Source organism: Canis lupus, chromosome 3 (genome assembly GCF_003254725.2).
Source record: "Canis lupus dingo isolate Sandy chromosome 3, ASM325472v2, whole genome shotgun sequence".
NCBI classification, from domain to species: Eukaryota; Metazoa; Chordata; class Mammalia; order Carnivora; family Canidae; genus Canis; species Canis lupus.
Window position 1 is genome coordinate 85,077,616 of NC_064245.1, and position 27,723 is coordinate 85,105,338.

The window sequence follows — 27,723 nt, forward strand, 5'->3', positions numbered from 1 at the left end:
TTTGGACTTCTAGGGTTAGAACAAAAGAGGAATAAGCCAAGTTCTGGGCCTCAGAGAATTCTATCCTCCCCGATCTATCTTCAGTCATTCATTTATTCAGATAAACAGCAACCAGATAGAAGTAGCAGAGTTTACCACTGAGTCGAGTTAAAAACTCAGGCTTTGAGGTCAGCAGAACCTGTGGGTCCATTATATACTAGCTTCTGTGATCTTGGACCTTCTCTGAATTTCAACTTCCTTGTTAGAAAATATGGTAACGGGTGCCTACCCCCTGGGTTTCTCAGAGCATTCAGGGAGGAAATATGTGCATGGGGCCATTACCCTAGGGATCTAAGAAACTGATAGACTGTAATCAGAGCACGCTTTTTTTTTTTTTTAATCAGATCACTCTGAGAAAGCAAAGAAATATTGCTTCAAATATACTTGTATCTAAAATAGTGAAGCTCGGACTTACTTAGTGGTTGCTATTTTGTGTTGCATCTCTAATAATTTTGGATCATTTTACTCAATCAACATTTCAAGATCCTAGAGAATGAGAGGCACAAGTAGTATACATGAAAAACTACAATCTCAGGAGAAGTGTTATGCATCACTAGGCTTTTAGGAGTTCACAAATTGGAACTGGCCAAAGACTTCTCTCACCAGCAGGCTCTATAATTTTCTTCCCAATATCCTACTTTTTATAGGGTACAAAACAGACAGTATGAGAATACCTGAGAATACGCAATCTTCCTACATCACAGTTCATTTCAGAGTGTTTTCTACTGTAGTAATGTCATATACTATTTGTTATTTTGCTACTTCTCTAATCAAATGCAACAGAGCACAAATGATCTAAAGAGCAGAGATAAATATCCAATAATTGTCCGGCAATACTCATAGCTAATATACTGCTCTCAAATCAAGTATAAACACAGCCAAAATCCACTGGGTTCATTAACTACCTTTAAGGTGGTTGCTATTTTGAAGAAAATCATACCACTGGTTTCCTTCTGTGTTAGGGGGTGACACAAGATCGTCATCTTCATCTTTCAAGTACTAGAATTAATAGAGAATCAAAATTTTAAATGTCGTAAACCAAAGAAGGAGGCTTCAAAGACTTTATATTTAACACTATTCTATTTAAATGATTCTGTTTTACTGCCAAGGGCTCTGAAACTATATTGCTATTACTTCATGCAAAGTGACCGAAATTCACTAAATGCTGAGCCACTGAGCAAACTGCAAACCCCTGAAAGTCAGAATGGTACAGATGCAGAGACCACACACTGAGTTTAAATTTGGTGTTCCATGTTCACGAAGTACATTTTAATCTTGCGCGTGTGTATGCACGTGTTATAAATGAATTTTAAAAGTATCAACTATCAATCTACTCTAGGGCAGGAGTCCTCCGAGTATGGTCCACAGACCCCTAGGAGCTCCAAAGATGCTAGGATCCATGAAGTCAATACTATTTTGAGAATTTCAAAATGTGATTTGCCCTTTCAACTGTGTGGACCTTGGCACTGATGGTCAAAAGCACAAGTGGGGATAACTGCTGGGGCCAGGTGGCAAAGCCTCAGGCCATACTATGGGCAGCGTATTCCTGTTTGCAGCAAACTGATAATTTCACTTCTTAGTTAATGGAGCTACTAAAATGATCAATTTTATTAAATCTCAATCCTGAAGTACAAATCTTCTAAAAATTCTGTGTGACAGAACTGGAAGTATACACAAAGCACGTCTGCTGATACCTAAATACGATGGCTACCCTGAGGAAAAACATTTAAGAAATTGTTTTAGTTGTGAGTTAAGCCAGGCCCTTTGTTGGTGTTAACGGAATTCCATTTTTATTTGAAAGAATGACTGGCAGATAAGCTGTGATTATTCGTATGTGGGCATTTGGTAGACGCTTTCTTGAAAATAAAGCAAGCCTGTCACTTTAAGCAAAACAACTGACAGTATTTGTTGCCAACGATAAAATTTAAACATTTAAGCAAAAATTAAAATTTCTGAAAATCTGTATCTGCCACTGTGTGCTTGACAGCCATAGCACTTAAAGATTTTCTGATGATATTGGTACGGATATTCATAATATCAGATTTCTGGATACTGCATGAAGAAAGGTGTCAGCATTTGGAAGATCTGCATAACTCAGTAACCAGTATTTTCCAAATGATCAATACATAATATTACAAAATCACGCAGGGGTAAAAGATCCATTCAAAGCCCAAGACAGATGAATGGATTTTAATGTATCAGAGTATGAAAAGTTCACTGATGTAATTTTAGATTCCACATTAAAGCCAATCTTTAAGACACTATCTCTTATCAAGACTTGGTATAATAACAAAAAACATCCACAATTACCTGAAAAAGCCATTACAATACTTCTCCCTTTCTAACACCCCTGTGAGGCCAGATTTTCTTTGCAGACATAAACCAAAAAAACCCATCACAACAGACTGAAAAAGCATCTCTGAGAACCTGTTTTCTATTAAGCCAGACATCGAAGAGATTTGCAAAACTACAAAACAATGCCACTCTTCACTAAATTGTTCTGTAAAACATTTATTTTTCATTAAAAATATTTACGTTAACATGTAATGTTTAAGTAGAATTATTGCTACTTTTAAATAATTTTGTACTTAATACCATAATTTTCAATGCCTACTAATATCTACCATTGATAAATATAACCCACATTAACAAAAACTCTCCGGGGTCTTCAATCATTATTAAGAGTTCTGAGACCAGAAGCATAAAAATGGCTCCTCTTTTTGGTCCTTTACTAAAAGTACAAGAGTTGATGTGTAAGCCGGCATTGTATTATTTTCTAGAAATTTTGGATAATAAAGACTAACACTGCTAAAGTTTTAACATTAGTTTTTAATAATTTCTAAAAACAGTAATAACTAAGTTCCAAAAGCCCATACCTGACCAACTTTTTCAACATTAAAGTATTTTCCTTTTCGATTATAAAGGTCTGGAGCCTAGAAAGAATAAGCATAAGCATAGTTTAACTCTTAAGTCAACTCACAAAAGATAAAGAAAAAATTCTTAAACTTAATGAAAAGCTTAACTTTTTTTTTTTAGATTTTATTTATTTATTCATGAGAGACACAGAGATAGAGAGAGGCAGAGACACAGGCAGAGGGAGAAGCAGGCTCCATGCAGGGAGCCCAATGTGGGACTCGATCCCGGGTTCCCAGGATCACACCCTGGGCTGAAGATGGCGCTAAACCACTGAGCCACTAGGGCTGCCCGAAAAGCTTAATTTTTTAAGGGAGCTGTTAGTAGCAGTTATCCTATTTTTTTTTAGGGATTGTATAACACACATCCAAACAAAAGCTGAGTTTATAAAGCCTCTAAAGTAACTATTTCCATTAATTAGTTCAATAGTTTAAAAAGCACAACTGCTAAAAATGTCAACTAAGTTGGATTAAATGTGATTACTTCTCACCATTACCCAGGTTTATTTCAATTCTTTTTAAAAAAACAGCATTACAGAAATACCAATTTCCTACCTCATTGAAATGTTCCGTAAGAAATTCAGCAACAAATGTGATATCTTTTTGAGTCATCTATCAAAACCAAAAAGGAACAAAAAGAAAAACAAATCAAGACAAAAGAAAGCTTCTCGATATAACCTACATTATGTAATAATAAATGTGACCTTTTTTACTATCTTCTAAAAGCCATGGTACAAGGAGGCAAAGTTCCTTCAAAGAAATATCAATAGAAATCCAAAAGATTATGCAACTGTGAAAATATGAAATCTCAAGGCTCTGACAAGCATGTAATCGAACATTTTAAACCCATTTTCCAATCAGCTAATCCAACAGCTACAGAATTCCTGATGGTCTAAATTTGGTTTATTATTTTAGGCCTCGTGGTAAGACTGTGTGTGCAGGGTCCTTGCTTTGGAAGAGGAGACTATATGTCCAGAGAAGGAGTCTTGACCTGAGTGAAGACCTACAACTCAACAGTGATGCTTGCCTCGGGGTCGATGTCTGCTTCCTGCAGTGACCCTGCCCCCACCCCACTCCAGTTCTTCAGGCCTCACAAAATTATACAAGGAGGTTACTCCTCTCCCCAACAATTAACACATTTTATTTCCCCAAACAAAAGTAACCGTGATATCAGAGAAACAGCTACCGTGAACCCTGTTTTGCCAGGCCAGTCATCCTAGCATAAAAGACCTGCTCCTTGTAAGAGTCCCAGAATGGCAAGCCCTTATTCATGCAGTCCACTGAGGCTAATTTTAATGCTCTCCATTTTCTCAGGCCCCATATTATCTCACCTATCTGAATCAGAGTGCGGGCAGAGGTGAGGATGAGTGAGCCACAGAATTCAGGTGGGAATTTTGCCCTAGTCTGAAAGGCCTCATTTAAAGCAAATTCCACTGCCAATTGTCACAATCCTTACCGTCGGAGAAACTACTGTTTACCAGATATCAGCATTGGGACTAATATCTAAAGTACCAGATTTCCAAGGAAATAAAAGTGCATTCAAAACTTAAGGAAGTTATAAATATGGAACAGAAGCACCCTACATGATACAGAATACAAAATCTTCTATAAACATGAAAATTATAAAATTAGATAACCATGGTAAAGGTATTTTGCAAGATGAAAAGTAAGTAAAACAAATTTTTTAAAGAAAATATCAAAGGCTCACTAAGATGTATTTTAGCGTCTACAGCCTGATATCTTGGAAACTAGCAATGGTGTAAGAATACCAAGAGGAGCAGCAAAGCTGAGCTCAGCCAGAGCAATATTCAGCACACTGGGAAACATTACTACCTTATTCAGCTCTGGAAGCACGTGGTCTTCCGTCATTCTCAACATTGCTGGAAATATAAATTAAAAAACAATCTTTAAAGGAAAGCTACAGACGTTATTACAGATACATTTCAAAGACTAAATGTGTTTCACTGGCCTAAGTCTTCAAGAGTCAAGGAAATCTTTTCACCAAGGAAAACAGATTTTCCTTCTAAAAACCAAAGCGTGAAGACTTTAAATTTGACTTTTATTCTCAGGTTCAGAATGGCTGGTCTAACAATTCTAAACTAGTATTTTTTATTTTCTCCTTCAACTCAACCCACTGCCACTCCAGACAGTTCGATGTGACTGCCGCCTTGTGTGAAGACTATGTATGCAGGGATTCATTCCTCTCCTAACATATGATGTTTCTTCTCTTAAAATCTGCAAGCAACTCATTCCTCCAAAAGCCTTAGAATACCAAACAAACATGTTTCTTTCTCCTGGGTTTTGGCTACACAAAGATATTTGTACTTAGACTTATGTGTATATACTTACACTTACATACATGTATATTTATAGACTTTCTTTAGTTTCTGCGGCTGATTCATTTTGTCCTTTCAGAGGGCTGTGTTTTTGTATTATGTCCACCAGAGTCAAGGAGAATGCTGCATGTACTTTTGCATAGTGTTTGCATATCTCCCTTAATTGCGTTCGGTCAGGAGTGAGCATGCTGGATGTGATTCTGCACAGATAATTTTAGAAACTGTTCTCAATTAGTTTAAACTTCTAAATTATCTGAAAAACAAGCCAGAATCTAGTCCACTCATTCATTCATTTATCCGCCCAAAAATTACTCACTGAGCATAGCAGGGGTGCTGGGGACACAGCAGTATAAAAGAAGTTCCTGCCTTCATGGAGGCTACCTTTCAAAAAGGAGCAAACCGAGGCAGTACAGTCAACGAATGGCAGAGCCAGGATTATAATTAGACCTCTCGTTCTCCCATCCAGTGTGCTTTCTGCAATGTTCCGCTCTAATGATAAGGACTGAGCAGTAATTCATTTCTCTTCTAATCAGGCTTCTCATTAGAGTTAGGACATGCAATAAGACTATAAACTGCCTCAACTACACCAGTAATTACAAGTAAAACCAAACCTCTTCTGTAAAAGAAAATTATTTCAAAGATCTCATTCAGTTTTAATATTGTAATTTATTCTAATCAGCGTCCCTGATATTAAACAGGCTGGCCTGATAAACACTCTGGCTCCCCATTCTGGCTAGCCTCGGTACGGTTTTGAGAAAAAAATGAAGAATTTCAAATGCCAACATCTGCGGATCCCATTCTTTTTTTTTTTTTTATCACAAGCAATTACATTAGGCTGACAAATACAAAGTCTGTTTATAAGATATCAGAATTGAAGATTTAGGCATTTGTTTAAAAGCTGTGAGCATATTACAAATAATTTACCTTCTATTTTACTCTTTAGAATTTTAACATGGGATAAATCCTGTTTGTAACTAAATTTTCCTGTGTTGAAAGGGAGCATATGTTGGATCATTTCAAGGATATTAAGGTGGGGTGGTTTACAAAAATAGTACAAATGGGACCTCCATAAAATATGCACACACTGTAGAGTAAGCAATAAAACACTTACTATCAAGTTAATAAATACCAGTTAACTACCTACAATGAATGAAAAGACACTGTGGAGATCCAAAGAAACACTAAATGGTCCGCATTCTAGTTAGCTAGGGCATTAGTGTCTGACAGAAAGGATATTGCAAACCTCGTTCAGTGCTGTCCAACGTGGTAGGCACCAACAGTGTGTGGCTTCTCAGTACTTCAAATGTGTGTAGCATGATTAAAGAACTGAATGTATAATTTACATAATGTCAACTAATTTAAAGAGTCATAGGTGGCTATGGGACACCATAATGGAAGGCATAGATATAGAAACAGAAGATCAAGGAACAGCTCAGAAAATACAGTACTGAAGGGCAGAGGCTCTATCTTATTTTTCCCCCTCTCTTTTGAAAAAACCTAACATCTACCAGTGCCTAGTACGTAGCAGAGATTCAAAAATGTTACTTTCACCCAAGGAGACACTACAAGGTTAAAAAAAAAAAAAAAAAGGTTAACCATCAATGAGTGATAGGGACAGCTGATGCTACAAGTTATCTCTGTGGGGAGCTGGGGCTGGTGATACAGAAGAGGGGTCACTTAGGCCATTCTCTCTTCCTCTTACTTGAAATTTTACCAGAGTAACTGAAATATTCTAAATTGGTACTCCCACAATTTTAAAAGAAGTGTTAAAGTAATAAGAATGCTTCATTCAATTAACTTACCCACATAAAGCCAGCGAAAAAACGCTTTGAAGTTTTTCATACTACTATCTATAACTCTGAAAAGATAAAAATAAAAGAAATCAGAAAAAAAAACACGCTTTGAAGTTTTTCATGCTATCTATAGCTCTGAAAAGATAAAAATAAAAGAAATCAGAAAAAAAATTATGTGCGGTTCATGTATCATCGTTCAACTGTTGTGGGATATAATAATCCTTACCATTCTATTTTATCCTATCTGGAGGACATTTAAACCTTTGATTTTACAAATCAAACACATACCTAAAAATAAAGCTTCAGAAGAGCAAATCCTGGTTCTTTTCAAAAACAAAGCAAGTCAGATTCCAACTAGTTATAACAGCCTTGCCACAAACTGTGTAATAGTCTTTCCAGCATTCAGTAAAGTATGAAATTCTTTTCCAACTTTGCAAATAAAAGAAGTCAGAAAAAACGTTTTCAGCATTATTCTCAGATTAAAAAAATATTCACTGGTCAGTAAGAAGAAAAAACATCAACACCAACAGAAAATCATCATAAATTTGTACTATGCTGCTACCTCTGGTATCAGTGGACATGATTTTTGGAAATCAATTTTTGATGCTTTCAGTAACTGACCTCAAAAACTGAATTTTCTTGGGCTTTACAGAAATGCACAACCCAAATTTAAGTGTTCTAAGTGGAAGTCCTGTTCATTTTGATGAAAAAAAAAAATCTCTAAATATGGACAGGGGTATCACTTTTTAAAAATCTCTTTAAGCTCACATCTACAAGATAATTAAGCAACTAAGAACACCTGTACTTTTCTTTCATAAATCTCAAAGCCCCTTCCTTTTTTTTTTTTTTCCAAAGGATGTTGCAATTTTTTTTTTTTTAATTCACGAGAGAGAGAGAGAGAGAGAGAGAGAGGCAGAAGGAGAAGCAGGCTCCATGCAGGGAGCCCGATGTGGGACTCGATACCGGGTCTCCAGGATCACACCCTGAGCTGAAGGCAGGTGCTAAACCGCTGAGCCACCCAGGGATCCCTCAAAGCCCCTTCCAAGCAAGAAGTTTCATACTATTGGGGAGGTAGGTCTTGTTAACCTGGCTCTTAGAGTAAAACACTTGACAAAAAAAGACTGACGTCTCTTATGTTACCAAGCAATATGATCAAAAATTCTTGGGGCAGCCTGGGTGGCTCAGCAGTTTAGCGTCGCCTTCAGCCCAGGGCCTGATCCTGGAGACCTGGGATCGAGTCCCATGTCGGGCTCCCTGCATGGAGCCTGCTTCTCCCTCTCCCTGTGTCTCTGCCTCTCTCTCTCTGTCTCTCATAAATAAATACATAAAATCTTAAAAAAAAAAAAAACAAAAAACAAAAATTCTCTTGTGGCAAAAATGAAAAAAGAGAAGGAAAGTTCCTTTCTGTCTTTCCTAATCAATACTTGGACCTCCCCTCCCCTGCCTTGGGCCATCCCTACTCTGCTACAGGCTAACATCAAAATTCTCACTGCCTCAATTTCTGTCTACAACCTGAAATAATGCTATATTCAACTTACCTCAAAGGAGCAAGAATTTAAATAAACTACTTTTGTTCATGTTGGAAAGTGATCACAGAAAGCTTAATATTTTATGCTTACTCTCTACAAACATGGTGAACCAAAAGATAATTCAACATACAGGAAAAGCAGTCATCTCTCCTCTCGTTTTGTCTTCTGAGCGCAACCTCTACCATCTAAAACCCCATTAAAATGATAATGGAGTGGCGGGAGGGGTGTGTTATAAACTCCCTAAAACAAAAAGGACAGTAGGAAAGAAATTTCAGAAATGTCAGGAAGGCTGCACAACAGAGGCGGCCACATGCAGGACACGCAGAAGAGTCCGGAAGGAGCCACCTGCCCTGTAGAATCCCAGGGACACCCAGACTTGGAAATGTCAAGTTCCATAGCAGCCCCGGGATGACGTTGGGCTGGACCCGGCGCAAAGTGAAATACAGAGCAGTCAGTATGTTCTCTCCCCCACAACACGAATGCCTAGGGGTCTACCTTCCAAACAAAAGCAAACGAACGGGGTTCTTTCAGGAAACCGAACAAGCTGGGAAGAGCTGAGGTGGTCGGTGTGGGCACTGGTGGCCCACAGCCAAGCTCTGGCGCTCCAGGACTCAAGCCGGCTTTCTGTGGCCCTGTCTCAGAGATTCCAAGCCAACCTGCAATTGCCTCCTGAATAAAGATCAGTAAAGGAGGGAGCATCAGATATGAGAAGAAAGCCTGCAACAAGAGACCAGGACAAACAGAAAAGTGACCCAGGAAGTAGAGATGATTCAGGCAACGGCAGACTTTTAAAAATATCTAATTAATGTCCTCCGAGATTTGCGAAAACGTCACCTACAAAGCAGGAGCACAGCTTTGAAAAATGATTAAAGAAATTGGAAGACACTCTGGGAAACTGAAAGACAAGGACTGCCATGACAAAGAATCTGACGCGACGGTTCAGGTCACATCACGCCCTCCACCTCAGCTCGACCGCCTATTCCAGAGCTTACAGCCTAGACCCCGGCACTGGCAACTGGAACCCTCTAAATCTCAACGTCCAGCAGGCCACTCACCAACAACCCCAGTCTTCCCAGCGACTGCTCTCCAGCACCCCAGCTCTCGTGTCACCAAGACTGCTGCCCACGGCCTCTGCCACCTCTCCTCTTGCCTCACTCACTCCGCGTCCTCCCTTCCCTCCTGAACCAGCTCCAATTCCAGGTTCATTTTAATCATGCCCTGGCTTGAATTCCCTCGTCCCACGTTTGCTTCACCTTGGTCACCAAGCCCAGCAAATCCAACCGCTCACGGGTCCTGGGCCCTAGCAGCCAGCTGACCCCAGCAGGGGAAGACAGAGTTGTGTCTGACTTCTACACTCACGTAAGCACTAACCAGCACCCGCCCCTCGCTCTCCCACTGCACTACACAACCGGGTCGCGGCCTCTCCTTCATTCGTAAGCCACCTCCCCACTCTTACCTTCCAACTGCTGGCACATTTCCTGTTTCATGAAGACAATGAACAGTTGGAAGTGAACCTCCCCCAGCCCCTGTGTGCTCACAGACTAGTGTCTGTGACTCTTCCTGTAGGCTTCTCCCCCGTAATCATGGATAAACTATCTTTCCAGCCCAATTCCCCAATGCACATGGCCGTCCCCTCCCATACTCTTAACTCCAACACTCCTCTCCTCTCTCTGCCATCATCAGTTGTTCCCCTTCTGGAGAACACCCCTTATATATAAATATGCTCTAATTTCTCCCATTGTAAGGCAAAAAACAAAAAACAAAAACCCAACAACTATTTCCCACGACTGGCCATTTCCCTTTATAACAAAACTCAAGAGACTACATTTGCTGTTTTCTTTGCACCTGCTATCATTCTGTATCCCAACAGCACCCATGACTCTGTGACATGGCTCTGATCAAGGTCACCAATAACCAATCCTAGTAATACTCTGATTATCTGTTCTATTCTTGATCTTAATCTTGACTTAGCATTCTTCCTTACAATGCTGCCTTTATTCTGCCTACAGGAGACCTACTCTCCTGGTCCTTCTGCCTCTCCAATTTCCTTTGCGAGCCCTCTATCAACCCCATTCCTCAATGTTGGAAGGCCCATCACTCAGTCTTCTTATCTGTCCTCTTCTCTAAGCACACTCACTACCTCATCTGGCCTCATGGCTTGAAATAACACCAACATGTTGATGGCTCCCAAACTAACATCTCCAGCCTGGACTCCTCCCTTGAATATTCATCTTATCTCATCAACAATGTCTTGGACGGTTCCATGAGGGTATTTAACAGACATTTCAAATTTAATATGGCTAACACACTGACCATGTCATCAAAATTAACATCATTAAGGAGGGGCCAGACAGGCATCGTTTGGATAGGACACCTTGAGAAGGACACTCCACCGTTATATAGTATTCTGGCCAGGGATGTATAACCTGAATCTAATCATAAAAATACCAGATAAACCCAAATTGAGAAACATAAAACACACATATATATTTTATATATTCTCTTCCAAGTCTTCTCTATTTCAGTAAATGTCAATCCTACTCTTCCAGGTGCTCAGAACCTAAACTCATAATTATCCATGACTCTTATTTTACCATGCACATAGAATCATTCAGCAAATCCTATTATTTCTACTTTGAAAATATACCCAGATTTTGACCTCTCTAGATTCCAGCCACCATTTCTCTTTTGGCTTCTATCCTTGCCCTCTTATAATCTATTCTCAGAATTAAGTAAATAACAAGAGAATCTTTTAAAAACCTAAGTCATATACTGCTCCATGACCCTGATTGCTTCGTCTCAAATCCAGAGTAAAACCCAAAGTCCTTCCAATTGTCTATAGGCTCTACACAATCTGGCCTATCCTCCAAGACCTCTCTTAACTCATCCTCTATCTCTCACGCTCTGTTATTCAATTCACTTTAGCTATAGTGGCTCCCAACTTAGCATGCTCCAAACTCAGCATCTTCACATTTGTTGTCTCTTTTACCAAATACCAACGACTCACTCCTTTCAATATCATCTTCTCAGTGAAGCCTTCCCTATATAAAATCACATCCCCTAGGTCCCTCTTCCATCCTTGGTTTTTCTCACCACTACTTATACTATCTGACTTGCTATATAGTTTAATGATTCATTTCTGTATTGTCTATCCCACCGCATTAGAATGTAAGATCCATAAAGATTTTATCAGTTTTGTTCACTGCTATATTCTCAGCATCTAGAATTATGTTTAAAATATAGGTTAAGTACTTAATAAATGTCTATGATGAATGACAATGTTGGGTAATAAAATTTCTCATGAAACGGAAAAGACATAGATATGAGAAATATGTGAGGAAAAACAGAAGACAAGGATTAGCTAATGGCTTAATACCTGACCCAAGTTTCTAGAACAAAAATCTAATTTAAAAAAAGAGAGAGAAAAAGAGATTACCAAAATAGTAACACAATAGAATTCAGGTTCTAATGGTATTTTCTTATTCTCAGCACAATGAAAGGACCCACATTTAAAAACACTACTGTGAAATTTCAATATATCGAGGATAAAAAATGAAACTTTAGAGATGAGAAACAAACAGAAAAAAAAAAACTCTAGAGAGGGATGAGAATCAGAAGCACCGGACTTTCCATTAGCCACAAAAAGGCTGGCACACAAAGGAGCAATACTTACAAAATTCTTTGAGCAAACGAATTTTCCCCTTCATCACCCTATACCCACTGGAAACCATCAATTATGTGTAAAGGAGAAAAGATCCAGAGTTTGTTGTTTTGTAGCTATTTTCTGAGTAAGTTACTGGAGGATGTTTTCCAACAAAATGATTAAAGAAAGCAAGCAATAAAGGAGATCCTAAGTCTGGACCTAACTCGTGAAAGCACTGTAGTACCTATGTGACAGCTGCCAGGAGAGCTGGAGCAGCACATCCAGATGGGTGTCAAGGTGGGGGAGGGTAGGTCAGAGGAGATGTCAGGGACTGAGGGTGAGTCCAGGGGGTGATACTGCCCTTGAGACAGGGGAAGAATCTGAGGATGTGACAAAGGCAGACAACGCAAAAAGAAAGAAAACAAAGTCTAGGAAAAACAAACACAGATAAGAATTTCTAAAACTGAGTAAATAAAAGAAATGCGGTATAGTTATTATACAACTTAGAAGTGGGGAAGTCACCTTCAGAAGAACTAAAAACAGACACAGTCAAAGGAATTAAAAGGATTCCCTCTGAGAGGGGATTGGAGTGAGGATGGGGGTAGGGAGAGTAAAACACCACTCTGATTGATGAAACTGCTGGGTTATTGGCTTGTTTTAATCATGTGAAGGCAATAATTTTGATAAAAATTTAAAGACCCATTTTAAGAAAATCACAGTCTGCTAGGTTCTTGCTTATGAGAATAAAATATTTTCAATCCAGTGATTCTAGGTATCCCAATACTTACTGAAGCAGCTCATTTGCCTTGAGTATGAAAGAACCCACAGCAGTAATAGCATCTAAAGAGAAGTAAATAAATATCATTTGTCAAGTAACTCAAGTGTGTTTAATGTATTCTATTGAAAAAATAAATTACTACCTTCAATTCCTGCAGCATCTAGTCCAAGAGGTTCGTATTTTTGCTTCCATGAAGCCATTCCTTTCAGTTCACTCAAGTGGTATAATAAAGACTCGGAGCCACTATCAAAACAGAACAGAAAAAAATTCTCATCATTACTATCCTCAAGGTGGCAGGCAGCTACTACCTGACCTAAACATTTCCAAATTTTCAGAAATAAAAACTGAAAGTAACTTTAATTTTTTTCTATGGGAAGTGATCATTTTTCGAAATTTTCTCTAAAAACTGTAACAGAATCGTTACGACTGACTGACTCAGATGAATACATGAGCATGAAATTAAATTTTACAAGATCACATTGTGTTTTACAGTTAGCCCTGGCACTCTAAATAAAGATAGTCAGATGGTCATCTTATTCACCCGAGCTGTGTATATAACATCCAACAAACATTAAGTTTTGACTTTAAACCAGGCACTAGATACTGGGGACAAAATGAAAGGATCCTCATGGCATGGACAGTCTCACGTGGGGAGGACACTCATAACCACAGTCAGATAGTATATCATTCCAACAATCATAAATGACTCAAAGGAAATGCTCACAATTGTGAGTGTAATGGAATAATACCTGACCAAATCTGGGGAATTAGGGAAGGCCTCTCAGAACAGGTGATATCCGAGCTAAGGGGTTCGAGTAAGAGCAGGGTGGAGTGATCCACAAGGCAAGATGGATGCACAAAAGCCCTAGGTAGGATGAAAATAGGTCAAGTCCGATAAAGCCACGAGTGTGCATGAAGCAGAGAGGAAGGTGTGTTAAAGGCCATGCAAGAGTCTTGGTCCTGTGAGCAGTAAGAATAACCTGATGAGACCTGCTGTGGGGAATACATTCGAGGGGCACAAATGTATTTGTGGACTGGAAACCAGGCTGAAGGGCACTGTAGTGATCCGAGGCTGAGGTGATGTAGTGAGGGCTAGGGAATTCAGCATAAAGGGATTTATCAAAATTTAAGTCAAACATTGAGCAGCCACAAGCACACTGCTTGTGGTGAGGGAGCTGTGGATAGACATAGGAGGAGACCTGAAGATCGGAGAGAGTCTGGCTGTGACTGATGCTCAGTAACTTCAGGCAGGTTTGAATTTGTTTCTTCTTGTGTAAAAGGAGGATAATCACAATCAACACCTTGCCAAAGTGCTAAATGCAAAAACACGTAACATGCCTTGTAAACTGTACAATGATAAAATACTGAATTTTTGTGCTCAAAAAGGGGTATATGCCTTTTCAAAATACACCTCCTGCTTGTCTGAGAAAAGAAATCCCAGACAGAGAGCTCAGCCCGGTGAAAAGATGTTTGAAAATTATTTCATAAAGCAGAATTACCGTTATTGATTCTTTAAACCTTGGGCACCCCAAGATTCCCCTCAAGTACCAATGCAACAATTTTAGCTAGAAAAAGCTCAAAAAGAGAATGCCAGCTGATGAAGAACACCAACAGCAAGTACATGTAGACATAATACCAAAAATTCGACATCACCTTCATACCTCTGTAAGTGGCTTATAACCAATTTCTGGATACTGGAATATGATGATTCTATCGACTGGCCAAGCTTCTTTAAGCCCTAAGTGAGAGGAAAAAATACATTTAGCATATAAGTAAGATATTGTGTGCTGCTCTAAAAAAAAAAAAAAAAAAAAAAAAAATCAAGAAAGTGCACATAGCCATTTAAATAGAAAGGTATTTTAACTGTACCTTTACTGTTAACTGATTCATTAAGAGGGTCTGAAGTTCAGCACTACAATGAAAAAGAAAGTATTTTTAGTTTTCTCTATCCAAAATGTGAATGCATCACTTAAAACTTGCAAATTTCAAAATAAAAACATTTTTAAACCAAATAAACAGAAAGAAACAGTCTAACAAAAATTAAGACTTTGTTGTACTCACAAAGGAAGAGAGAGAAAACAGGAAACAATAAAGTCCGGAAACAGACTGAAATATATTCAAGATGTACTGGATGCTAAAAGGGCATTTCAAATCCATAAGGAGAAAGTGTACTACTCAATAAATTATGCTGGGCAATTATCTAAACCTTCAGGGAAAAACAGGTTAGTCTTCCATAGCATACAACCAAATAAATCAAATCTGGAACATGTAAATGGAATAAAACATGAACCATAAAAAAAAAAAAACTCTAGAAGAAAATACAGAACAATCTCTGAATACTCTTAAGATAGGAAAGGTCTTTTTAAGAATAACACTAAGATTTAAGAATCTACTAAGGCAGATACCATAAAGGAAAAGATTGATGGGGTCATAAAATATTAGAATTTTTTTTACACATTTAGAAATACATATATTACAGACACAGAAAATGATTACATTTACAAAAATGCATAGAAAAGTCTAGAAAAATACCTATTTTTTATTTTTGTGCACTAGAATTTTTTTTTAAATGAATACGAATTACTTTCAAAATAAAAAACTACTGTACAAAAAGAAGAAAAAGCAAGAGCACCTAATAGGAGTTTTACTACCTTGCTTTCCCCCACAACAGCAAGTGCATGAATTCATCTTGTACTGAAGTGGTTGTGCTCTTCTCCTAGATAAAATGGATAAAACCATGACATGTATTTTAAAAATCATAACCATATGTATAATTCAAAATTAAAACTAGAGGAGCATGACTCCCTTTCCCCTAACCTTCCTTCAAATCCTTATTCAAATTGATTCTGTGCATGTCAGTTAATGGAAAATAGCCAGTGGGCTCTTCCAACACCTGTTCTTCCTCTCCAAGCCCCACCGGCTCACCCCACAATCCTGGCCTGGCCTGGGCTGTCCCAACATGAGGGCCCTTCCTCCCTGGGGAAATGGTGTGAGCTTAGACTGAGCCATTTGAAAGAAATCTTGACCTTTGCCTTTTACAAACCCGACCAGTACCCCATCCCTCAGGCAGCTCATCAAGTCAATGAGGATACCGCGTCTCCTCTTACTCCTTCCAGGGGAAAATGTCACAAACTTTACCTGCACAAACTTGGTGAGACGAGAATCCATCTGCATCAGTATTTCTTCCCATGCTTCACACATACACGTGAGTGACAAATTTATATACTATTAACAAGAAGGAAAAAATATTAAAATACTAAAAATAAAAACTACGTAAATTAATGTGCTAAGTAATACATACTTCTTGCCAACTATCTCAAAGAAATCCAGAATTTATTTCCAATCATTTTTAACTCAGCCTGCGAAAGAGACCACAGCTAATGCTTGATAACCACTTAACTATCAAACGTTCCAAAATTCAGCTTTTATCTGGTAAAACAGACATCCTCCAGCTTTATATATATATATATTTTTTTTCATGTACATTGTCAAAATGCTGGTTTAGTCAGCTATTCCATTTTCAAACAGAATCCTTAAAAAGACACCGATCTCCAGAAATCTTTGACATCAAGTAAAGTCTGGGATTGTGGCAGACTGAAAAAGAAAGGCCACAGTCCTTTGTAGCTCCTCTATCCAGACACAGAGTCCATCCTCTCCAGTCCCTCAATCTGGGCTGGCCTTGTGTCTTACTGTGACCAACACACAGCAGAAGTGACACGGAGTCCAAGGCCTCAAAAGGCTTTGCACATTCCCACCTGCACTCTTGACACCCCTGCTGCGGCCACCACTTCACGAACGAGCCTGGACTAGCCTGCTAGGAGATGGCAAACATGGAGCCACCATGGTTAAGGGACACTCAAACCAGCCCGCTGGCCACTGATGCATGACCAGGCCCAGCTGAGATGGGCTGAACCTGGCCTGGATCAGCAGAACCTTCTAGCTGAGCCCAGCCCAAACTGTGGAGTAAGACACTGACCTGCAGAATCATGGGCTAATTTGGATTGGATTTATTATGCCTAAGAGTGAACGGATATGAGGCCTGTTTTTTTTTTTTTTTTTAAATCTTTTTTTTTTTTTTAATTTTTTTTTATTTATTTATGATAGTCACAGAGAGAGAGAGAGAGAGAGAGAGAGAGAGAGAGGCAGAGACACAGGCAGAGAAGCAGGCTCCATGCACCGGGAGCCCGATGTGGGATTCGATCCCGGGTCTCCAGGATCGTGCCCTGGGCCAAAGGCAGGCGCCAAACCGCTGCGCCACCCAGGGATCCCCGAGGCCTGTTTTTAATAACACTTTATCTGCAATAAGACTTTTAAAATTCCAAAATGTAAGTTTACTTAGGGGAATATTTTAAAAAGATTCAAACTACTTTTTTCTTTTCTTCCAGAGAAACAGATGGGTGGGAAGAGATTTTCAATTAAGTTCCTTTTTCTCTGGGGCGCCTGGGTTGCTCAGTGGTTAAGCATCTGCCTTTATGGTCATGATTTCAGGGGCCTGGGATCGAGTCCCACATTGGGCTCCCCTCAGGGAACCTGCTTCTCCCTTTGCGTAGGTCTCTGTCTCTCTCTCTCTCTCTCTCTCTCTGTGTCTCTCATGAATAAATAAAATCTTAAAAAAAAAAATTTCCCTTTTCTGATTAATGGACATCATAAGATTACCAGAAGAGACACGTTATACCAGATAGCTTCACAGACAAAATTTGCAAGTGTTTTATTTATAGACTGTTAGAAACTTAAGAGTATATATTCACATAAAACAAGCTATAAATAATACCTGTAAAAGTGCTGAAATGTGAGTAAACTTTCTAGCCATCCGAGTTACTTCAGGTAAGAAAGAGTACAATAGATTGGTTTCAAGCTGTGAGATCAAAATAGAGTTATAATCAGACACACTTCTTTTAAGGATAAATCAGTCCCTCTGAGCTAAAAACAAAAAACAAAAAACTGCTCCCTTTGAGATTAATACTTTGGAGATTACAGAATAGAATCTTAGAATACAGAATAGAATCTTAGAAATCTTCTAATCTGTCATGTTTACCTGTGCACAGATCCCCCCCCGCCCCGGTTAGCAATCCTATCTCCCTAGCTAAATAAATATAATAATCTACTTTGTAACACTATTATGAGAAATTTAAAAATGATTGCAAAAATATACTTAAAAACTTTTTAAAGAACTATAGGCTACTGATAAACACAAGTTAATATCTATTACAATGCCATAGAATTATATCTCAGTAAAGTGGTTATTTAAAAAAATATACATTACAAACTTCAAAGAAATAGTGAATCACTTTATTATAGCACCAAATGCAATCCTAGATATTGTGTTTTCACAGAACTTTAAGATGAAGAGCAACTATTATGGGGAATCAGGAAGTCAAGAGTACCTGATGCTCTGAATATAACAATGAATATTGAAAGCATCATACACAGTGCATCTTGCATCTTTTTGGTCTACTTGTTTGAGAATTCATGCATCTTTAGGCTATGTGGTTATTTGGCATCAAAATTAGGGAAGGGGTGACTAGCTGACTCAGTCGGTGGAGTGTGTGACTCTTAATCTTAGGATTGTGAGTTTGAGGGATCCCTGGGTGGCGCAGCGGTTTGGCGCCTGCCTTTGGCCCAGGGCGCGATCCTGGAGACCCGGGATCGATTCCCACATCAGGCTCCCGGTGCATGGAGCCTGCTTCTCCCTCTGCCTGTGTCTCTGCCTCTCTCTCTCTCTGTGACTATCATAAATAAATAAAAAAATTAAAAAAAATATTTAAAAAAAAAAAAAAAAAAAAAAAAAAAAAAAAAAAAGGATTGTGAGTTTGAGCCCTGTGTTGGGTGTAGAGATTACTTAAAAATAAAATCTTAAAAAAAGAAAGAAAGAAATCTAAGGAATATTTTCTTAAAGGCAAGGCTATAATCTAAATACTCTACAGGAGATCACATGGTCTCCACAATCTACAATACAAACAGCATACAGTACAAAAGATTTTTCCCAAAATTAAGTGATCATCTTACACAAGAGGCAATGTGTTGGTTAAGAGAACTGACTCTGGAGCCATACTGCCCAGTATCACTTACCAAATGAGTGATACCGAGCAAGTTGTGCAGTATCTACTTATCTATAAAATGGGGATAATAATAGGACCTATTAGGTTGCTGTGAAGATTCAAATGAATTATTACTGAATCATTCAGTACTTGGTACATATTAAATAATTAAGAAATCTTAGCTTTTATTATTATTTGGATCAGACTCCTAAGAATATATCTGGTATAGGGATGCCTGGGTGGCTCGGTCAGTTAAGCATCCAACTTGGTTTCAGCTCAGGTCACAATCTCATGGGTGGTGAGATCCAGCCCTGTGATGGGCTCTGTTGTCAGCACAGAGTCTGCTTGTGACACTCTCCCTCTCCCTTTGCTCCTCCTCCTGCTCACACTCTCTCTCAAATAAACCTTAAAAGCACACACACACACACACACACACACACACATTTGGTAAAAGGTAAACTGTACAGCAACCAATTAACATGGTCATTAATAAACTATTAAAATACTGTTTTTATAAAAATACACTGGGCCCTGGGAATAATAAAGTGTTCACTAGAGTAAGATTCTATATTTGAGATTTAGAAGCTCCAAGTTAGTTCTTCTTCTTTTTTTGCTTTAGTGACCATTAGAACCCAAAGATAAGGATAATAAAAACCTATAAAACCTTAAAAAAAAATATATTTACTCTCTGCTACTACAAGATTTCCACACTCACCTGAAAGTATGAGACCTCTGAAGCACCACCAGCGGAAACTTCTGTGACCACTGATAATGATTTCAAATCACTGGATAAACATAATGCAAGACAAGTACCAACAATCTGTAAAAGAGTCAAATTCCCCAGTCTACTTAATATTATTGCTAGACTGCAGCTGCTTACCATACAGAAACAAAAATTCACAGAATCCTACAAAGCAGAAACACTCATGCCTGACGCCTTCCATGTGTATGTAGGAGATGCAAGGTGTGTATCCACCCAGTCCACATGGAGAAAGACAGACACAGACATAAACACACACACACAGACCCCTCCATCAAGGGTCCCAAATCAGATGCTGGAGAGCCTACAGTATATTTCGTCCCCCTCAGGAATGGCAAGAGTAGGATGGAAAAGATGAGGAGAAGACCAAGACTTAGGAACAGTGACAGACCTGGTACTAAGTATAAGATCGCTTCTCATGATGTTCATCACATTCCCATCAAAACTGTAGCTCTCACCCTGACTACAGGCTAGAAAAACATTACATCATAATCAAGTGTATTGTATCAATCTTTTTGTTAAGAAAAACTTGGCTCAGCAGTTGAGCATCTGCCTTCGGCCCTTCGGCCCAAGGCGTGATCCTGGGGTCCCGGGATCGAGTCCCACATCAGGCTCCCTGCATGGGGCCTGTTTCTCCCTCTGCCTGTGTCTTTGCCTTTCTCTGTGTGTCTTTCATGAATAAATAAAATCTTAACAACAACAACAAAAAAGAATAGAAAAACTTGACTAATTCCACTAATAGCACAGATACCGTATGACGGCTATTTTATCTTCATAAGAAAATTAGCCTCTTAACATTTATAAATGAATAATTCTAATAACTGAAACAAGAAAAAAAAAAACCCAATGTTGTATTCTTTTTTCATAAATCAGGTAGTACATTCTAAGAGAAATGATATGGAAAATTTTAAAGGAAAACTTACCCCTGTGACTCGAGCAATTTTGAACATTCCATATGCATAAAGCTCGATAAATCCAGAACTTCCTCCAAGGACAAGAATATTAAGCCTAATTAAAAGTAATGTAACAAGCTGAGGACAACAGAGAAGATTGAGTTCTTAAACCAAGATATAAACTGTTCTTGCTCTCAGATAATCTGCATGCTAAGGCTCCCCTGTGGGGAAATTGAAACACCACACAAATTCACCAGTTCTCAATATCCAATCATAGAGGGCTTATTCTTTTTCTCAAAGGGACATAAATTTGCTCTAGCTTAAAAAACATCAGTTTATAGTAAAACAAGGCCACAGTATTTTAATGAGTGTATTTTTTTTTAACAACGACTGTATTTATACACTCTCGATAACACGATCCTTTTCCCAGTTAATACAAAGTGCCGTCAGTTGTATCATGGCTCTGATACTAAATGTTCTACAAGGGCTTAAAAAAACTTAGAATATTTAAATTTAAATTTTAGAAACTCTAATAACTTCTATCCTCTTTTACTTTTTATTAAAATAAACAAAGGTGCAGTATAGTATTATTGAACTTGACACAAAGACCATACGATAAAAGCAAGTATGTAACAGAGGCTAATGTCTGTATATTATTCTGAGGTGTTTGTAAGCAGAAAAATAAAAGGATGCACATAAAGTAACTGCCCTTGAAACTCCAAACTGCCCTTGAAACTCTGTCACAAGTATCAAACATCACCTTAAAGAAGTTAGACTTGTTATTTAAGATATTTGCAAGATTTACCTGACGTCTCCCAAAAGCTTAATAATTTCATCAGAATTTTCTTCACTAAAATATAAAAAGAATTGTGTTACCTTTCAACTACATCTTTCAATTAATAAAAGATTATTTTACTTGAAAACAGAAAAGGTATACTTGCCTAAAAATTTTTGAGGTGTTGCTGTAACTGGAGAAAAACAGAGACTAGTGTAAAAAGCAATAGAAATATATTTTTTAAAACACATGAGAAAATTATCAGTGTTCAAGGTAAAGGAAAGAGAAATCTACAAGACAGATTCTAATGAAATTAAACTCTGATACTTACTTTTTTGGCAGTGTGGGTAATTTAGGTAAGAGAAGATTTGATTCATCCTCAGCATTATAAAAAGATGTTAGAACACTGAGAAGAAAAGCAAAGAAGAGCCATTACAAAAGTACCAAAGATTTTACTTGTTTTCCCATTAAAAAATACTTTTATAAAAAATTGCCCAGTTTTAGACATTATATATATTACCAAGTAAACAAATATCACACGTATTTTAAAATGGTAAAGCTCTTCTAAGCATTGATACATTCACATGACTATTTGCAACTGTTGTATCTATGAATTTCAAACACTGAGCTAGATCCTTATTATTCAATTTTTTATCAACCCCCTTAGTTAATTTGAAATTAACTTAAAACTTAATTAGAAAAGAAAAATTACTGTTAAGAAAATTATCACATTTCCACATTTATTTTCAGTATTAGCTAAAGCCACTCATCCTTTAGGCCATCTTGAGTGCAAACCTGGTATATGACTTGAATGCAGAGTAAGGGAAACTTATTTTCATGAAACCAGGAAGGTGTCAGGACCACAGACACAGAAAGAACTCATTCAGCATCAAAACAGAGTACTCAGGGGCACCTGAGTTAAGTGGCTGCCTTTGGCTTAGGTCATGATCTCAGGGTCCTGCGCCTAAGCCCTGCATCAGGCTCCCTGCTGAGCAGGGAGCCTGTTTCTCCCTCTTCCTGTGCCCCTCCCTCTGTGCTCTAGCTTTAATAAATAAAATCTTTAAACAAACCAAAAACAATAACAACAAAAACCCAGAGTACTCAACACTTTTTGTACTGAGGATGTTTACTAATAAGATGCCAAAAACCCCCAAAACTCCAAAGGAAATAGACGGCAAAAAAAAAAAAAGAAGAATCTCAACTTGCTAATAAGTAACTTTAGTTTCTATTACTTAAAAGTACAAATCACTATCATATGATCTCACTCATACATGGAATTTAAGACAGATGAACACATGGGAAGGGGGAAAGAAAAAAAGGAGAGAGGGAAACAAGCCATCAGAGAGGAGATATGGACAGAGAACAGAAGGCTGCTGGAGGGAGGTGGACAGGTGGACGGGGGGGTGGGCTAGATGGGTGACGGGCATGAAGAAGGTCACTTGTGATGAACACTGGGTGTTATATTTAAGTGATGATCAGTGAATTCTACTCCAGAAACCAATATTGCACTAACTCCCTAAAGTTTAAGTAAATAAATAAATAAATAAGAAACTAAGTACAAATCAGTGACATTAACCACTAAGAAACATCTTAGCCCTTCAGGCATCATTGCTCCAATAAAGAAAACAGATTTTTTTTTCAGAAGGAAAAAAAAAAATCTAACAAAGCATTACAAAATTTCATCTCAATAATCTGAAAACCCGAAGTTAAATGCAACCTGCCCATGCTCAACACTCAGATACTCCCCAGCGTCCATTGTAAAACACGGAAACTGCATGACTATCCCACTGTGGCTACTGGGAGCTCTCTTTCCACTCCTCTACCTGCTTTCTGCAGTCACTTCCATCCAATGCATACAGGAAACTGGGGCCTCCACAGAGAAGGAGTGCAGGCTTTCAGGTTTTTCTACATCACACAGAACAATTTTCTTGGTGTCAGCAAGAGCAAAGGCCAAAACTGAAACAAGAAGAAACAATCAGGACTAATTCATTTGAGAAAAGGAGATGGTTATTTCATTTCTTGCCCAGTTTTACTATTTTAAATGCATCATAATCATAGAAATTATTTAACCTAAAAATCCTTCCTTTAAATATTATTTTTAAAAATGGGAAGATATATTTACATGTAGTTATGCCGTTATCTAAGCTTATTTCCAAAGGCTCATAATCTCATGAGCGACCTGCTACTTTCTCATGTATTGCACTTCACATTTGACACATCAGAGCCTCTGGACTAGAGCCCTGCTTCCAAGCAGAAGATACAGAACAGGTCTCAACAGACAAACAGTAATATCCTATCACCAAGATATGCTGGTCTAGCAAACATGTCTACAAGGTAAGAAGCAATTCTATCTACTTGGTTCTTAGAAGGTTCAGTATTCCCTTTTGTTCCTAACCCTTAATGGGAAACGAGGCCATCAAATGCTGATCAGTCTTCTTCCTTTCACTGTGGCCGAATTATCTAGTAGTTTCTCCAGATACATACATTATTAATATCTTCCTAATACATCAAATTTAAGAATTTCTAAGTAGAGAGCTATGCATTTCACTGTGTATCAAGACACACAATTTTGTGAGATGTGAGGCAACTCACATCTCCTCTTCTTCAAAACAATTTAAAGCAGTCTTGAATACTCATTACCTAAAAAACCTTATTTCACTGTCCAAAAACACAAGGCATTTTTTTTTAAGATTTTATTTATTCATTCATGAAAGACACAGAAAGAGAGAAAGAGAGAAGCAGAGACACAGGCAGAGGGAGAAGCAGGCTCCATGCAGGAAGCCTGATGTGGGACTCGATCCCGGGACTCCAGGATCATGCCCCAGGCTGAAGGCAGGCGCTAAACCACTGAGCCACCCAGGGATCCCCAGCATATTTTTTTAATGATAAAAAATTCATCTACTCATATACATTTCAATACTCATGGACTTCCATGATTTTTTTTTTTTTTTTTTTGAGATTCTGGTATTTTTGGATGAAGAGTGCAAGATCTCATGATGTTACTTAAAAAGCTCTCTAATTTTACACATATCTTTTTTTTTATATAAAATATAAAACGAGAGCTGAACAAATTGAGTACAGACAGACAGTTGAGGCTTTCAGGGCGTTTTTACAAACTCATTTATGTTCACTAGGAAAAAAATTAAGCAATGAGGAGTACATACCATTTTACAAAAACAATTCAGTTTTTGCGTAAAAGCACCAATGATAACAGATTAATTTTAAGCTGTATAATTTACAGCATTTTATTTTATTGACTGTATGTGTACAAGAGCTCAAATAAAGACTCTCATTATAAAAATAACAAGGGGGACGATAGAGTTCAGTCGTCAAAGCCATAAGAAGCTACAAAATAAAGGGCATGAGGAGAAACAGAAAGAATGTGGTCAGAACTGACAGTCCTTCAGGTGAAGCATGCATTTGTGCTGAGAGAGTATGAGCTACAAGTTTAGTGCTAACATACATTTCTGGGAGAAAAGACCACAGTGGTGTTGAACAGACTAGTAAACAGCAGATAGGACTTGAGCCATCAGTGCAGGACAAGACAGTGCAAAGAAGCAAAGCCTAAGTATTTTGTATATTCTATCAGATTTCATTCTAGCATTATCTTTGCCAAGAAGTCCAATTTCACTGTAGAGCGATCTCAGCCAAGAAATAAAATAATAAAATTAATCTCAGCTCAATGAAAACACTTTAAACCTTCCAAAAAGAAAGTTCCCAAACTGGATATTTAGTATACAATAAGAATATAATAAGAACAATAAATTCTTTCTGGAAATAAGCTTTCTCTACAAAATACTTTTTGTGAATAAAAATAATAATAAAAACAGTAATATAGTATTTTTTAGAAAATCCTATCATTACGTTTGCCATCTGGCCTCCAAGCGAGACAGGTCACTTCCTTTCCTGTATTTTCATTTGGTGGAAAACTCCAAACTCGATGAAAACTTGCAAGTCGATGAAGTAAAACCTAAGACAAAACACATAGGGTGGCAAAAATTTAAAAATCCATTTCCAAAAATGAAATAAACCTAGATCCCCACTATAAAAATCTTCAAAACTAATCTCAAGCATATTTAGCTATCAGAAGAAATTAGAAGACAACAGGGTCTGAATGAACTAAAGGTATATTCAAGGAGATGGGTGAAACAAGACCTAATTTAACCCTGTACTCTACACACTTTCCTATGTCAACAAGAGACTTATCTTTTAGAAAGAAATACAGTTGTCCAAGAAGATGGTGACAAAAAAATAAGGAACGTAAGTAGCGCTAGAAAGGTAGCTGTAATAGCCAAGTAACACCCAAGTAACACCAAACTTGGAATCAGACACCTTGGGATCGAATTTCAGCTGTTACTTACTGGCGGTAGATCTTGGGACAAGTGACTTAGCCATTCTAAATTTCCACTTCCACACGGAAAATCCCCACCGTGGAGGGTCAAGATGTGCCCCACAGTGCCTTGTGATTTAAAAATAAGGCTGTCCCTACTCCACGCTCTACACAACCAATGAAAATATGGAAGACAAAGCCTCAGAACTGCACGTGGCCCTGAAGACCCTCCCACACCTTCTCAGGGCGCCACTCTACAGCGGCTCCTCTCCCGGCCTCAGCTCGCAGCCTCCTTCACTCCGGGCACACTGGGCCCCACAGGGAAGCCAGGACTCCCAAGGAATCCTTCATTCCCTAGACTCAGCGCTCTTGTCTGAGCCCATCTCTGCCATCCCTTACTTCTGAAACCCTCCTTCTGTATCTTCTGGATACAGTGCTGCCTCATGGTCAGGTAGCACCAAGATCCCCATATCTTCCTTCTCTTCTCCAAAAAGTGCTTGTCACCCAGAGACACTGCTTTCCAGCAGGATTCTCAGGTGAGAGCTGTTCCCTATCCCATGCTCCCCACTCTACTGGGCCAGGAGATGAAGTAGGCTTCCTCCTTGACGTCCGATGACATCTCTGGATGACTTTTCTTCTCTAAAATCCTCCAACTCTGAATCATATGCAATCACACAAGACCACCCACTACCCCTCTTAATCATTTAAAGCCCCTTGGCCATTTCCCTCCTGCCTGGAACATCGGGACTCGTGTCATGCTTTCCAACACCATTCATCACCATTCTTGGTGATTTCAAGAGCTACGGTGTCCTGGCTTTCCAGTTCCCAACTACCTTTCTTCCCGTGATCATGTCTTCTACTCACCTGTCACTCCCAGGGTCATGCCCTTGACCTTGTCCTTACAGTTACAAGTGCTGCCATAAAGTTTCAAACCTTCCACTTTCCATCACTGCCTCTACTCTTCTAGCTCATTCCTACTAACACTCAACTTCAGTTCTTCAACCTCACCAAGCCATGTAACACACGATTGCACCTACTCATTGTCCCTCACTCACAACCCCCCCCCACTTCCATACTTAATTGTGTTAGAATCCAAGGACCACCAATACCATCGCTCCTCTTACATGTAACTTTAACTCCCTTGCATCTCTGTCGCTATGTCACACTTGCAAAACAACACCCTGGTGAGACCCAACCATGCCTACACCCACGGAGTCGAACAGAACAGCAGAGACACAACCATGCTCACTAGATTCCGCCAAACTACAAGACAACCAACCTCCTGTGGCTCTTAATTCTGACCAGCAATCTGTGTGTTTGTTTTTTTTTTTTTTTTTGGTTGTTTTGAAGATTTTATTTATTTATTCATGAGAGAGACAGAGAGAGGGGCAGAGACACAGGCAGAGGGAGAAGCAGGCTCCCTGCAGGGGGCCCCATGCGGGATTCCATCCCGAGACCCTGGGGTCACTCACGACCTGAACTGAAGGGAGATGCTCAACCGCTGAGCACCCCAGGTGTCCCCTGACCAGCAACCTTACTAAGTTTCCCTAGTCCACTTGCCTCATGAGCTTTTCATACCCCGCACTTCTCCAACTACCAGTATTTTCTCCGCCCTCACTCCTAGACGGTGCTCCTCCTTCACTGAGGAAAGGGGCACAAAGGCCCGCTATGACATCTACACATCTAGTCCCACGGATCCCTGCTCTCCCTTCCGTCCTACTGCCGCGGCTGTACTATCTGCACCCCCCTCCGGAGCAGGAAGGGTTCCAGGGCACGGTGGCAGAGGGCAGCGGCCAGGAGGTAACACGGAGGGCCTTGAGGAAGGAGGCAGCAACGCCGGGTGAGGAGGTAGCAGCAGCCGGCATGCGCCGCGGCTCTGCAGGCTGCTAAGTATTCC

At 38.9% G+C, this 27,723-nt stretch overlaps 1 protein-coding gene across 1 annotated transcript in view; it reads right to left on the reverse strand.

Annotated features, from left to right (window-relative positions):
• ANAPC4 (anaphase promoting complex subunit 4) overlaps nt 1–27,723 on the reverse strand; it is a 36,423-nt gene that overhangs the window by 7,610 nt on the left and 1,090 nt on the right. The window contains exons 2-20 of the mRNA XM_025437226.3: nt 25,361–25,466; nt 23,320–23,452; nt 21,828–21,902; nt 21,663–21,689; nt 21,527–21,571; nt 20,752–20,836; nt 19,784–19,888; nt 17,802–17,885; nt 16,169–16,255; nt 15,682–15,746; nt 14,900–14,942; nt 14,692–14,768; nt 13,173–13,273; nt 13,041–13,092; nt 7,090–7,145; nt 4,785–4,831; nt 3,507–3,563; nt 2,916–2,972; nt 945–1,038 (exon numbers count right to left, since the gene is read on the reverse strand). Of these exons, the coding sequence (XP_025293011.1) occupies nt 945–1,038; nt 2,916–2,972; nt 3,507–3,563; nt 4,785–4,831; nt 7,090–7,145; nt 13,041–13,092; nt 13,173–13,273; nt 14,692–14,768; nt 14,900–14,942; nt 15,682–15,746; nt 16,169–16,255; nt 17,802–17,885; nt 19,784–19,888; nt 20,752–20,836; nt 21,527–21,571; nt 21,663–21,689; nt 21,828–21,902; nt 23,320–23,452; nt 25,361–25,466 (1,396 nt within the window). The remainder of the gene's footprint in view (nt 1–944; nt 1,039–2,915; nt 2,973–3,506; nt 3,564–4,784; nt 4,832–7,089; nt 7,146–13,040; nt 13,093–13,172; nt 13,274–14,691; nt 14,769–14,899; nt 14,943–15,681; nt 15,747–16,168; nt 16,256–17,801; nt 17,886–19,783; nt 19,889–20,751; nt 20,837–21,526; nt 21,572–21,662; nt 21,690–21,827; nt 21,903–23,319; nt 23,453–25,360; nt 25,467–27,723) is intronic.